At 46.2% G+C, this 12,296-nt stretch overlaps 1 protein-coding gene across 1 annotated transcript; it reads right to left on the reverse strand.

Moving 5' to 3' along the window:
• Positions 1–943: 943 nt before the first annotated feature.
• Positions 944–2,388, reverse strand: LOC109741226 (uncharacterized). The gene has a single exon (XM_020300297.4). The coding sequence runs from the start codon at positions 2,216–2,218 to the stop codon at positions 1,310–1,312; it is 909 nt and encodes a 302-aa protein (XP_020155886.1). The 5' UTR covers positions 2,219–2,388; the 3' UTR covers positions 944–1,309.
• Between the last annotated feature and the right edge of the window lie 9,908 nt (positions 2,389–12,296).

The raw sequence follows: 12,296 nt of genomic DNA on the forward strand, positions 1-12,296 counted from the left end.
GATGGGGTGGAAGGAAGGAGGATGTGGAGCTGCTTGTGTTGTGGCGTGAAGTAGCCCGGGTGTGGCCGCCTTTAAATAGCGGATTCCAGTGAGGCCAGGCGTCCGGATGCGTCAATGCGCGGCGCTGGAGTGAGTTTCTCGTTCGGCGAGCTGGCTTAATGGCGGCATACAGACGGATGGGGCATTGAACGGGCATGGTAGATATTCGTCATGTCCCGTCCAGTAAGGCGTCTCCGACATTGAACAGGCGCAGACACCGGGGACGCGTCGTGGGCGGCGCCCTCGGCCGCTGCACTGCTTCAATGCTGGCGCCAGTCAGAGGTCGCGTCCGCTCTGTAGCCGGCTTCAATGGGGAGCGGCCGCTCTACAGCGGCATGAATGCAAGCAGCTGACACCGGGCGGGAACGGCAGGACGTTTTTGGGTGGGCCAGGGTGATCAGAAGCAAGCGTGCCTGTTGTTCGCACGCTCGCAAAGCTCCCCCCCCCCCCCCCCCCCCCGCCTCCCCTTCTCCCTGTTTGTCTCCGAACTGCCTTGCGGACCGACGCATGACTGCGTTGGATGGCACAACACGTTCAAATCACATGGTCCAGACGTATGCAGACAGTTTGAGGGTTTGCGTTGGAGATGCCCTAATCAACATATTTGTTCAGATTCATCAGATAACATACTGACAACGATTGCAGCCGGCCATACACAACGTACAGTTCATGTTATGAACCTGGACTTTTCTAACTATCAATCGTACTTTCAGAACCGAAGAAGTTGTCGCTGAACCCGACATCCGGCGTTCATAAAAGGACAAGATCGTTTCATTTTCTCACAGCTAATATGAGGTGAACGATGGCATCAAATTAATTCTTCCAAGTACACAAACAGAAAGCAACAAATCCTTAACAGTCAGCTTACTGTGTAAACAAGAGTAAGGTAAAGCACCAGAGAATCTTATCTCAAACCCAAAGTTAAATTGCACGCTGGCTGGGAGCTATAATACACTTCACTCATATTACTCCTCACATACTACAGGTACTATTCACCATGTACATAGTGTATATATCATAGGTAAAAATATGGCAAGGGATCCCTAATAGTACAGCAATATCTACAGAGCAGAATTTGTTTTGCTGAGAGACCTACACGCTGGCCTTCTCGGAACCAATCTGCCACATGCTGATCGAATCCTTTACGCGATCCGTACGCAAATCGTGGTAACTCTGCTCTCAGAATGAGAATCGGCAGAGGATCGGGTAGCAAAATGTTGAAAAACACACACACATTGTTCGCGGAAGGGGAGGATGGATGGATCGCCGTTCATTTCTTCCAGCTCCGGCAGCGTAGGACCGAGTCGTCGCCGCCGACGATCCATGTCTCCTTGGCGATGTCCATGGACACCTGGAAGAAGTCGGGCGGGTACCTCATCACCACCAGGTTCTCCTTCTCCGGCTCTTCCTCCCTTGCCTTGTTGCTGTCGCTCTTGGCCTCCTCGTCCTCCCCTGCGTCGGCTACTCCTAGCCTCCTCGCCAGCCCCTTCGCCGGCGCCGACCGGCACCGCATCAGCATCAGCGCGTTCGCCGGCGGCGCCGCGTCTTCTTTCTCCTGCTCCTCGTGAGGTAGCTCGTGCTCCTGGTTCTTGTTGGGAGCCCTCTTGCCTTCCTCGAGCACCATGAACCACTTGGCCAATGCGTCGCCGTGGCGCCGATCCGTCTCCTTCCCCGCGCGCTCCACGTGCTCCTCCTCCTCCTCGTCCTCCTCCCCGGAGGTGTACTCCACGACGGCTCCGGGGAACCTGCCGAAGCAGCCGGAGACGTTGAGCCGGAAGGCGCCGTGCAGGGCGTTGAGGAAGGGCAGGGCGTCCTTCTTGATCCCGAGCGCCTGCATCCACGTGGCCTTCTTCTTCCCGCCAGCACCGGCGGCCTTGGGCTTGGCCGACCGGGAGACCTTGATCTGCCCCGCGCACGTCACCTTGGGCGACGACGGCTCGTTGTCCTCGCCGACGTCCACGGCGTGGTGGCGCCGGCTCGGGTTCCTGTTGGTGGCCGCCCTGGACGACGACGACGACGGCCGGGCGCCGCTGGTGCTGTGCCGGCGCTCGGAGCTCGCGGACGGCCGCGACGGGCTGCAGGCCGTCTTGGGCGGCATCAGCGCCAGGTGCGCCCGCGGCGGGAAGCAGACGAGGAAGTCGGTGGCCGTGCCGCTGCTCCCCCTCCTCCTCCCCCTCATGGCGCCCGCGCTGTGTGTGAAGCTTCTTCTTCCTCGTCCTCCTCCTCCTCTGCTCCTAGGCTCTAGCTAGCGTCCGCTTCTTGTTGTGAAGAAGCTTGAGGCTGTGATGAGTGACCGAGCTGTCCGTTTAGGTGGGCAGTTTTTAAAGCCCGGCCGGACGACGTCCAGCTTTCGGTTGGTGCTGGCGTTAAAAGAAGAGTCCTTAAGCCCAAATAAACAAGACAAGGCAACATGTAACAGGAAAAGCTTGAGCCAAAATGATAGCTGCAATGGCGTGTCGTGCTGTTTGGCCATATGCCTGGGGTAATAAGATTAGTGCCCGGCGCTTGCTTGGCGAAGTGGTCTGGGCTAAAATATTGGGATTTAATCGGGGGCCTAATTGAGGTAGTTGATCACGGGTATCTTCAAGGAAGTGGACCTTGGAGCTTTTCTATGGATACATAATCTAATCTATCTACTGGGTATCTTCAAGGAAGTGTTCATAAAGCTACACTCCACCACCTTCCGATCTTGATCCCATCAAAAAGAATGCGCGGGTAATCTACTGTTGCATAGCGGAGGATCTATTTATGTGTTGTGTGTAAGTGCAGCATCACCAGAGGAGCCCAACTTTGTACTCCCTCTGTTCTAAAATAGATGACCCAACTTTATACTAACTTTATACAAAATTGGATCATCTATTTTGGAACTGAGGGAGTACTGCTATACAATTCTTCTTATTTTTAATGTGCTCCGTCGGCTCGATCTGTATTATACTGCTGTGGGCGCAGGTTTGTGAGAAGTGTGCAACAACGGCTTAACCTACCTGTTGCAGAAAACCGCAAACAGATGTGCAGATACAGTGCTAGGCTGGCTTTCAAATTGGGTGGTAATGTCACCCTACTGGCATGATCTTACCTAGATTTGTTGATGAAATACATCGGAAGGCACTGAACATGTGGAGACAGTGCAATTCAGTCCTCAAACTTTCAAAAGTGTGCACTCAAGGAAGTCGATGAAATGCATCGGAAGTCATTGAACTTACGCCATGCCTACTGGATGCACAGCGAAGGAAGGGTTTTAGATCGTCGATCGACCCCTTTGTAAAGTTTGAGGATGTATGGCGGGGCCTCCTCTGCGACCGTGTCACACCATGATGGTGCCTACATGCGTCCCCTGATTGACCCATCGGCCTCATTGCCATGTCCAATGAGCCACCACAACACTAGATGGTAGCCACCTCCACCACCTCTTCTCGGACGACCCGCGGTGAGGAGGCAGGGCACCGAATGGTGCACTATGGCTAACATGGGTGTATCGCATCCGAGAAAGGTGGGCCGAGCAAGGAGAACAGAGCCATATCGACACACCGAGGTCGGCAAAGGCAGAGTCCTCATCTGGGTGGCCTAGAAAATGGCGCCAAACTTGATATGCAGATCGGGGCAAGAGGGCAGGGACGTTCTGTGGAGGAATAGAGGCGGCTTGTCAGTTAGCATGGGCGTGGTGAGGTCAATGTTTCATTGTGCTAAGTGTCACTTATAACTAGGCCGTGTGGGGCCAAATAGTTCTTGTTTTATGAGCTAATGGACTAGGTTTTGCCGGTTTCCAAGCAAGGGAGACACCCCTCCTACCTCACTATCCTCCCCCTCACAAATTGAACCCTCACACAACAACAAAAAATAGTCACCACCACTCAAACCCTAAATCACCACCTCCTACCTCCCCGTCCTTCCTTTCCCCGGCCGCTTCTAGAGACTATTGGCCGGGCTAAGCCCCGTCACTGGTCGATTTAGGTGGCAACGGGGAAGTCGCCGCTCTGATAGCCTTTCGTGGTGAGATGTCATTTATGAGTGGAGGCTAGAAGCAAAGGGCATGGCTGCGTAATGGTGACAATTGTGGTTTTGGCCTGGTCGATAATATCTGGTGGCGAGGTGGCGGTGGCGACGATCTCGATCCTGTCTGCAGGGACGTAGGGGGCAATAGTGGCCATCTGCGCCCTACCATGGTGGTCCTCCGCTCGGGAACGTGGGTGGCGCCATGGTCCTGTGTTGTTAGGCGATTGACGCAGCATCGGCTTGACATTAGTCGCAACAAGCTTCCTGAAGGTACCTCAGCGGTTGAGCGTAGTTCACTTCCTGAAGGTGTTGTTACCGGAGAACATTTCTCATTGTTCTTGTGATGTCAAAAAATGATTGGTGCGGATAGTTGTTGTAGTAGTTCGACGGTTGCTGTTTTGATCACTTTGGAGATTCTTTTCTTCTATTTCCTCTACTTAGACATAACTTCTGCCTGGTATAACTTTACTCTTTGCCAGCATGATTGTGTGTGTGTTGTGTGTTGATGTTGGTTGTATGCGTCCTAATCATGAAGAGACCAGGTGCGTCATCATTGTGTTTGTTCGTATTGCCTTGATACTTCATTTTAAGATAATAAATTCCACCTTTACCGAACAGGTTTTTCCAGTTTTCGAGCCGAGGACATTGTGTTTACACCGTAGACAAATTTAAAACACACTTTTCTGTAAATTTTACTACTCATAGTTTTTCTATTTCAACCAAACGTCCTATGCATGCAGCTGAAGGTACCAGCATGGATGCATCGATCCTCATCAGATGAACCTGTTGCTATCAAGTGAGGAAGCAAGTACGGACAGTTCACAGTCAGCTGACTGTGGCAATGTTGTACACAGTAGACTTATCTACAAAGTTTTTGCCATAAAAAGAATCTAACAGACATGCCTCTCCATGCCGTGGTGGTCCAACGGCGTCCATCACCATGCTTGGACCCCGAGCTCCAGCAGCTCCTGGTGGTCACGCTCGAGCCCTCCGAGTGCGCGGTGGCGGCACACGGCCGGGCCGACGCGGCGCCTAACCAAATAATTCATCTACCGCCGAGCATGATTTCTCTCCTCCAGAGCACGAATTATTAGCGCTACTGCCACGCCTGTCACGAGCGATTCCCATGGAAACTCCAAAGCAAAATGAAGGAAAGAAAACCATTACGCATGCACTGATGCAGACCGGAGCAACACAGCGCTTTCCATGAGCCACCACTGCATTGTTAATCCTCTGCAATCATACGACGAGCTTCACATAATGATGGTATCTCGGAGCATTAGCTAGCACTGACGGAGCACCGAGCTGCGGCTACGCTACTGATGATGGACGTCGCCGTGATTAGTTGTTGTTTATCCGCGTAGCAATGATAAGGGAGAATGGGGGGAGAAGGGTTGGTGTGTGTGAATTGTTTTTCTTCTGAAAGCAGGGATTTTTTTCTTGTGAAAGCAGGTTGGTGTGAGTGTTCATGAGTGATGGATGTGTAAAGGATTAAAGGTGTTAAATTCATTTAAGAGAAACGGGTGCCATCATGGGGAGGGGGATGCATCACGCACACTTTTTTTTTTTTTTTGAGGGGTATCACGCACACTATTGGGAGTTGAGAGGGGATGGAGGGAGGGGGTGAGCGGTTGGGCTGGGCTGGCTGGACCCTCCACCACGAGCCAAGATTTGGAGCCGGAGATTCGCTGCGATTGCCAACTTGCTTTGCCCCGCACGCATCGCTAGCCAGCCGGGAGGCCATCCTCTGGGGGCGCTTTCTACAGTGTTCCGGCGGAGTGTCCATTTTCAGGCTTCCGAGGGCGTCGACCGTCGAGGTTCGCTAGCAATCATACGACCTCCGGTCCCTGCATGTGTCCTCGTTCGCCATGTCGTTGCGTGTCTGCTTGGGTTCTTCCTGCGATCAGTTGCACGCTTTCGTGGATATTTTGCTGAGGAAAGTAGTGGAAGTCTGGTCAGTGTTTTGGTAATGGAACATGTGCGCCTAGTGCTTGGGTTAATTTAGCACCCCCAAAATGTAGAAAGGTACCAAATTTGCACCAACCAAACTGTGAAATTCCATATCCAAATTTGATGCAAGAACAAGATAAAATCCTGTTATTGGTAGTTATATTTCCCTCTATCTGTAAAAACACAGCATTTTAGACAATGACCACCGTCTTTAACATGCAAGTTTAATAGTAGAAGCTTAATTACAAGAACTATATCATGGATAAAATTCATGAAAATCTCCTGCACCATTCCCCACTAGACACCCTAAGTTCTTACACATCGAGATAGAGAATTTCAATGCACACTTTCTTAAATGACATCCATTTCCGAATAGAGGTGATAGCGTGTATGGAGTTGAGGTGATGTATTATAATACAACTAGAATTTGTTAATGTGTACTCCCTCGGTCCCAAAATAAGTGTCTCAACATATTATGTGTTTTGCTTCTTTTGGGATGGAGGGAGTACATCATATTATATGTTTTGCTTCTTTTGGATGTGTGGGCCAAATCTGTATTTTATGTGTTGTTGCATGTTATGAATTAGAATGTGAAATAGGAAAAGGTACAGACACAAATTCAAGTATATGTTGAGGAATGGAGAATACCAACTTGTTTGGTGGGATCATTTTAGTCTATGAACTTGCAAAACGATATGAACTAGTCCCTAAACTTTCCATGCAGATTCAATTCGACAAAAACAGTCTGAATCGCACACAAGCCATGCCATAAAGGGCACACTCCCGTGGCTGTTTTTGTGTTGAAGCCGGATGAAATTAGTCAAATGGGTCCTTATTAATATGTGCTTGCCCGTGTAGATATTTTGTTTACGACCCAGGGGTTTAGGCAATTCTCACTCCTAGTCCCGAAACCACATGTCCCCCTCAAACTGTTCGTAACGACTGTGTAGAGTTGTCGTTTGCGAGCTGGCTGGCTGCTAAGCACACCAAATGGAGCCACGACATTGAGGAACATGAGATGAGCCGCCCGATTACGATAAGCTACAACTTGATCTTGCTACCTATTGGCCAAAAGGGTTTTGGGTGTAGAAAGTTGCTCGGTTTTTTTTTTGCATGATTGGGCCTAAAACTAGACAAATTTGATGGTTGTATGTTGGCAGTGACATGGGACCTGTTTACAGATGTACATGACACTTCTCTCATGCAGGTTATCTACGGATGTACAAGTACGCTCCGTTTGTGGTCGTCTCTACAACGTGTGGAGAATCAAAACATGTTTACGCAGGTGTGTACACGCTTGGAGAACACAGCAATGGATACTTTTGCCCGACATGCATGGCAACATGGTCTTAGGATTAGGCATCATACAGTCTTATGATTACTTGTATTTCACTTTCTTTTCTTTCTGGGTTTGAACTTGGTTTAGTTGTGTGGATCTTAGTTTTGCAGTGGCTGGGTGTAATACTTAAACCTTTTAAGTAATAATGCGCTACTTATCAAAAAAAGTAGTCGTACGAGAAAAGTGATAGGAATGATAGATTAGGGGTCGTGATGATTGTTGCCTTAGGTCCATGGATGGTTTGAGGGGGTAGTAGTGATGGTTTGACTAGAAGATAAGAGCCATAAGTTAATGTGTGTCTTCTAAGTTTGCTAATGCGTTTGATCAGATGATACCCACTCCTCCATAGTTGGCGTGGTTCCTCTTCTCCATCGGCGGTAGTGGTCAGGAACGGAGTCAGGAAATGGTGATAGGGGTGGGGGGCTTGAACTAGAAGTATCGATCACAATTACACTCATATATCATCGTAACTATCGGAAGGTCTAGTGGTCTAGATTCCCAAAACATGTTCGATGTTCTACAATATGAATAAAATTTCATCTCTATTAATCTGAATTTGGCTCTACACCCACCATGATTAACGGTCTCAGTAATTTATTCTGAAGTAAATTGGCTACTAGTTCCAGTTGGCTTGAAAATGTTCTCAACTAAACTCTTCATCTTCATGTCTACATAAGTAAAATTGGAATATTTTTTAAATATTTTATAATTGTAGTTTATAGTTTTGTAGTTTTTAAGACACACAACTAAACAAAATTAAATACAAAAAATGATGGTAGGAATCAAGACTAATTGTTATCATGTGTACACCCACTACGACTAATATGTTTGAGGAAACCGTCTCCCCTATCGGCCTACCATAAGCCGTCTGCACGAAAGCTAGGCGTGTGCGTCGTAACTCGGTGTCCACAAGCACCGAGTGGACGAGCTGAAGGCCAACGGCGGAAGACCGAACATGATGACCAATCACATAGCTGGTTGGTTTCTCTATTTTACACTATGTGTATGGGAGAGGATTTGTGGCACGCATGGGATAGGGGCACACATATCTAGGGCCACTCGATTGTCTTATGATTCGCAAATTGGATTGGTCTTCCGCATGTGTTTAAGGCGTAAGGGGTCCACAAATACATCGTTTGGAAGAGAGTGCATGGCTCACTCGTCCCACCTCCCATGCTTGTTTTACTTGTAAATTTGAATCTATTATATGTTTCGCACAAAATTCCAATTTATATTTTGTTTGCATATTTGTGTTCATTGTGACGAAGGTATTGAAATAAGGCCCATTTTGAATATGTTTTGACACGGTTTTGTAAATTTTATTAGGTTTGCATTGCTGAAACTTAGTTGAAATGAACGATAAAATCAATAAGTTTTGGAACTCAAACTTTAAACCAAGTGGGGCTCCAACGTTTTGAAAAGTTTTAAAAGCTTTAGTAAGTTTCTAAAAAGCAAATGAAATTTGGTACAACTTTGTAAAACCTTACGACTATCAAGTTTTATATTCTAAACTTGGTAAAAAAATTAAAAATAAAGGTGTTGGAATTTATTTAAATTGTGTATTATTTGAATGTACTCGTTATAACAATCATGAATATGCGAATGAAACTTGATTTGGACTTCGGAAGATACAACAGATTCAAGTTTTAAGATAAAGATGAAAAGCTATGGGAAGTGGGAGAGTGACAAATAACGAGTGCACTTTAAGCAAATGGGTCGCCGTATGTGTGCCACTGCGAGTTATAGCTATGTGGATTAATAGTTAATGGGCTTTTGGAATATTCCACCACCCTACTTGGAAGGGAGTGGCAATAGCCTGTCTTTTTGAAGAAAAAAATCAGAACAAAAAAACCAGTAAAAGGAAAGAACTAGAAAGCAAAAAAAAAATCAACAAGAATGAGAAAAAATATAATCAGAACCAATGAACTGAGTCGATCCATTTTCCCTCATTGTGGGCGTAGCCTTGCTTAGTTGACTCACATATCATGTATTTAAAAATGTTAAATGTGTGTAGAGAAATATTCAAGATGTAAAAATATGTACAGCACTAATGAAAAAATTAGACATGTGCTGACACAAGAGAAAAATAATTTTAAAATGCAATAAAGAATAAGAAACAAAAAACCGAAGGGAAGAAAGAAAAAAAGGAAAATCTGAAGAAAGCCAAAAAAGACAAAGAAAGCCGATGCAAACTAGTGAACAGACTGGTAAGAAAAAACAAAAAGCTTGTCCGTAGCTACAGTATTGGGCCGACCCAAAGACTGTTGCAATGTAGGCGAGTTGTAATAGGAATTAGTACGGGCGGCGTATAGGGGAGCTCAGAGAGCAACTAATCGGCGGGGCCCTCGTCAGCTCCCAGTGTGCCACCACGTGTGTCGCGCTGTGTGCATCCCGCGGGAGCATGTTTTTTGTTTTCTGCATGTGTTCTTTTTTTTGTCTTTTACCTTGCTTTGCTAGAATTTGGTGAGAAATTTGTTGTTTTTTTTCGAAGAACAGTTTTTTTTTTTGCAAGAAAAACTTTCAATCTATTCATCTTCAACCATGGTACAACAAACACTAGAAATAATAAAAATTACATCCAGATCCGTAGACCACATAGCGACGACTACAAGCACTGAAGCGAGCCGAAGGCGCGCCGCTGTCATCGCCTCTCCCTTGCCGGAGCCGGGCAAACGTTGTTGTAGTAGACAGTCGGGAAGTCGTCGTGCTAAGGCCCCGTAGAACCAACGCATCAGAACAGCAACCGTCGTAGATGAAGAGTGTAGATCAAAAGGATCCAACTTGAAGACACACGAACGAAGACGAACGACGAACAGATCCGAGCAAATCCACCAAAGACAGATCCGCCGGAGACACACCTCCACACGCCCACCGATGATGCAAGACGCATCACCGGAACGGGGCTAGGCGGGGAGACCTTTATTCCATCTTCAGGGAGCCGCCGCCGTCTCGCCTTCCTGAGTAGGACATAAACCCTAACAAAGCTAAAAAAAAGATCTAAAAGCGGAGCCCTCCCACCGGCAAGGGCCGAGATCCACTCCGTCTCCATGGCCCTAAGGCCACCAGAGACGGGACGGACCGGTGCCAGCGGGAGGCAGAGAACCCTAGATCTTGGGCCGCTGCGTTTGCTGAGACGCGCCCTCCTCCTCCGCCCGGGGTTGAAGGTAACGCACTCGTCACCCAAACAATGAAGGAAAGCTTTTTTCGAAGAACAGTTGTGCTTCTAAAAAAACATAGTTTGTGCTTTCATGAGTGTGCTTTTCAAAAAGGGGAAAACATAATTGTGCATTCCAAATAAGGGAAAAGCACAATCTATATTCTACAGAAAGCACATCTAGTGCTTCCCCGAAAAAAAAGAAAAACACAGCATGTCCTTTCAAAAAGAAGTGAAAACCGGAATCATCCTTTCAGGTTATGATTTCTTTCTTGTGGTTTTTATTCGTTTTTCTGGTTTTCTTATTCCAATTTCTCTTAAAAAAGATAGTTCAAACATATAAATTATTTTGAACAAAAAATCTATGAAAAAAGAGAAAACTCCTATATTGCGACAAAGTGGTGCACATGCTGCATGCCACTTGTCAGGAGCAGAGAAGGTGGGTAATGGCCTTTGCAAGGACGAACCCTTAAGTAGTGATTTTGCTATTATACGCGTCACGCGGTAGAAAGCGAGCAATTGCGCACCCCTCTACTCGTCAGAGCTCTTTGGGTCGGCCCATGTGCGGATCGGGGCGGCCGTTTTTTCATCTTATTGTTTTTATTTATTTATCCTCTTTTAATATAAAAAATGTTCATGAATCCCGAATTCAGAAAAAAATGTTTGGTATTTCAATAGAAGTAATGAAATTCGAAAAATGTTTACAAATTCCAAATTCAACTAATTAGTCAGGATTTCAGAAAAACTTATGAAAATAAAAATGTTTGCAAATCACAAATTAAAAAAAATGTTTGGGATTTCAAAAAAATGAAATTAATTTTTTCCATGATTTTTAAAAATGTTCTCGAAATTCAAAATTTCTGAAAAACTGTCTAGGATTTCAAAAAATATTCCTAAATTTCACCAATTTGAAGAAATGATCCTGTTTTTTGTAACATGCTCATGAATTTGAAAATATGATCTTGGATTTATGAAAAATGTTCACGAACTTGAGAAATATTCATGGTTTCAAAATATATTCCTTGAGGTAAAAAATGTTCACAGACTTGCAAAATGTTCTCAAAGTTTAGAAAACATTAATGAACTTTAAAGCTGTTCCCATATTTCAAAAAAATCACGAATTTAAAATTTTATTTCCATATTTCCGAAAATTTTAATGAAAATGTAAAGAGAAAAAAAATAAAGGAAAGAAGAAAAGAAGAAGAAGAGAAAACCGAAAAAAATAATGAAAAGAGTAAAAAAAAGGGTTTTGGAGAAATAGAGAAGATACGAAATGGGCCAGCCCAGTACTGCAGGCGTGAAAGCTCGTTTAGTCGCTATCCCCCGACCTGCGCGGGGAATAGGATCCGACGACATCTAGCTCTACGGACGGACGGTGAGTCCGATTTGCGGCACGGCATTGGAGATGCCCTCAGTCATTTCTCCATTTTTCATCGTATATAGAACATCTTCGCAGAGAATCCTCTGGGAAAAATCTTATTTGACAAAAAACAGGTTGAGTGGGCGTTAGTCGGCAGATACCCAGAAATATTTCCTCTAAATTATAATCACCCGTTGTTTATAAATTGCTCGCTGATGCTGATTCCACTCTAATGTTTTAATTTTGATGAGCCACGCGCCCTGAAAGCGTCGAGAAATCATCAACCACCGTGGCACGCACGTCGTGTGCAGGTGCATTGACATTCTAGCTCGAGCTACTATCCGCGCGGGAGCCGGACACCACGAGTAGGCTACGCTGCTGCACCACGGACGCCGTCTGCCGGTGGCTAGAGCTTGGAACTGAATCTACAGTCATGCACCGGCCAGCAGAGAGAAGACATG

Source organism: Aegilops tauschii, chromosome 6 (assembly GCF_002575655.3).
Source record: "Aegilops tauschii subsp. strangulata cultivar AL8/78 chromosome 6, Aet v6.0, whole genome shotgun sequence".
NCBI lineage: Eukaryota > Viridiplantae > Streptophyta > Magnoliopsida > Poales > Poaceae > Aegilops > Aegilops tauschii.

Coding starts and splice junctions, on each gene's coding strand:
- LOC109741226 (XM_020300297.4), bottom strand. CDS start 2,218: ATGAGGGGGAGGAGGAGGGGGAGCAGCGGCACGGCCACCGACTTCCTC.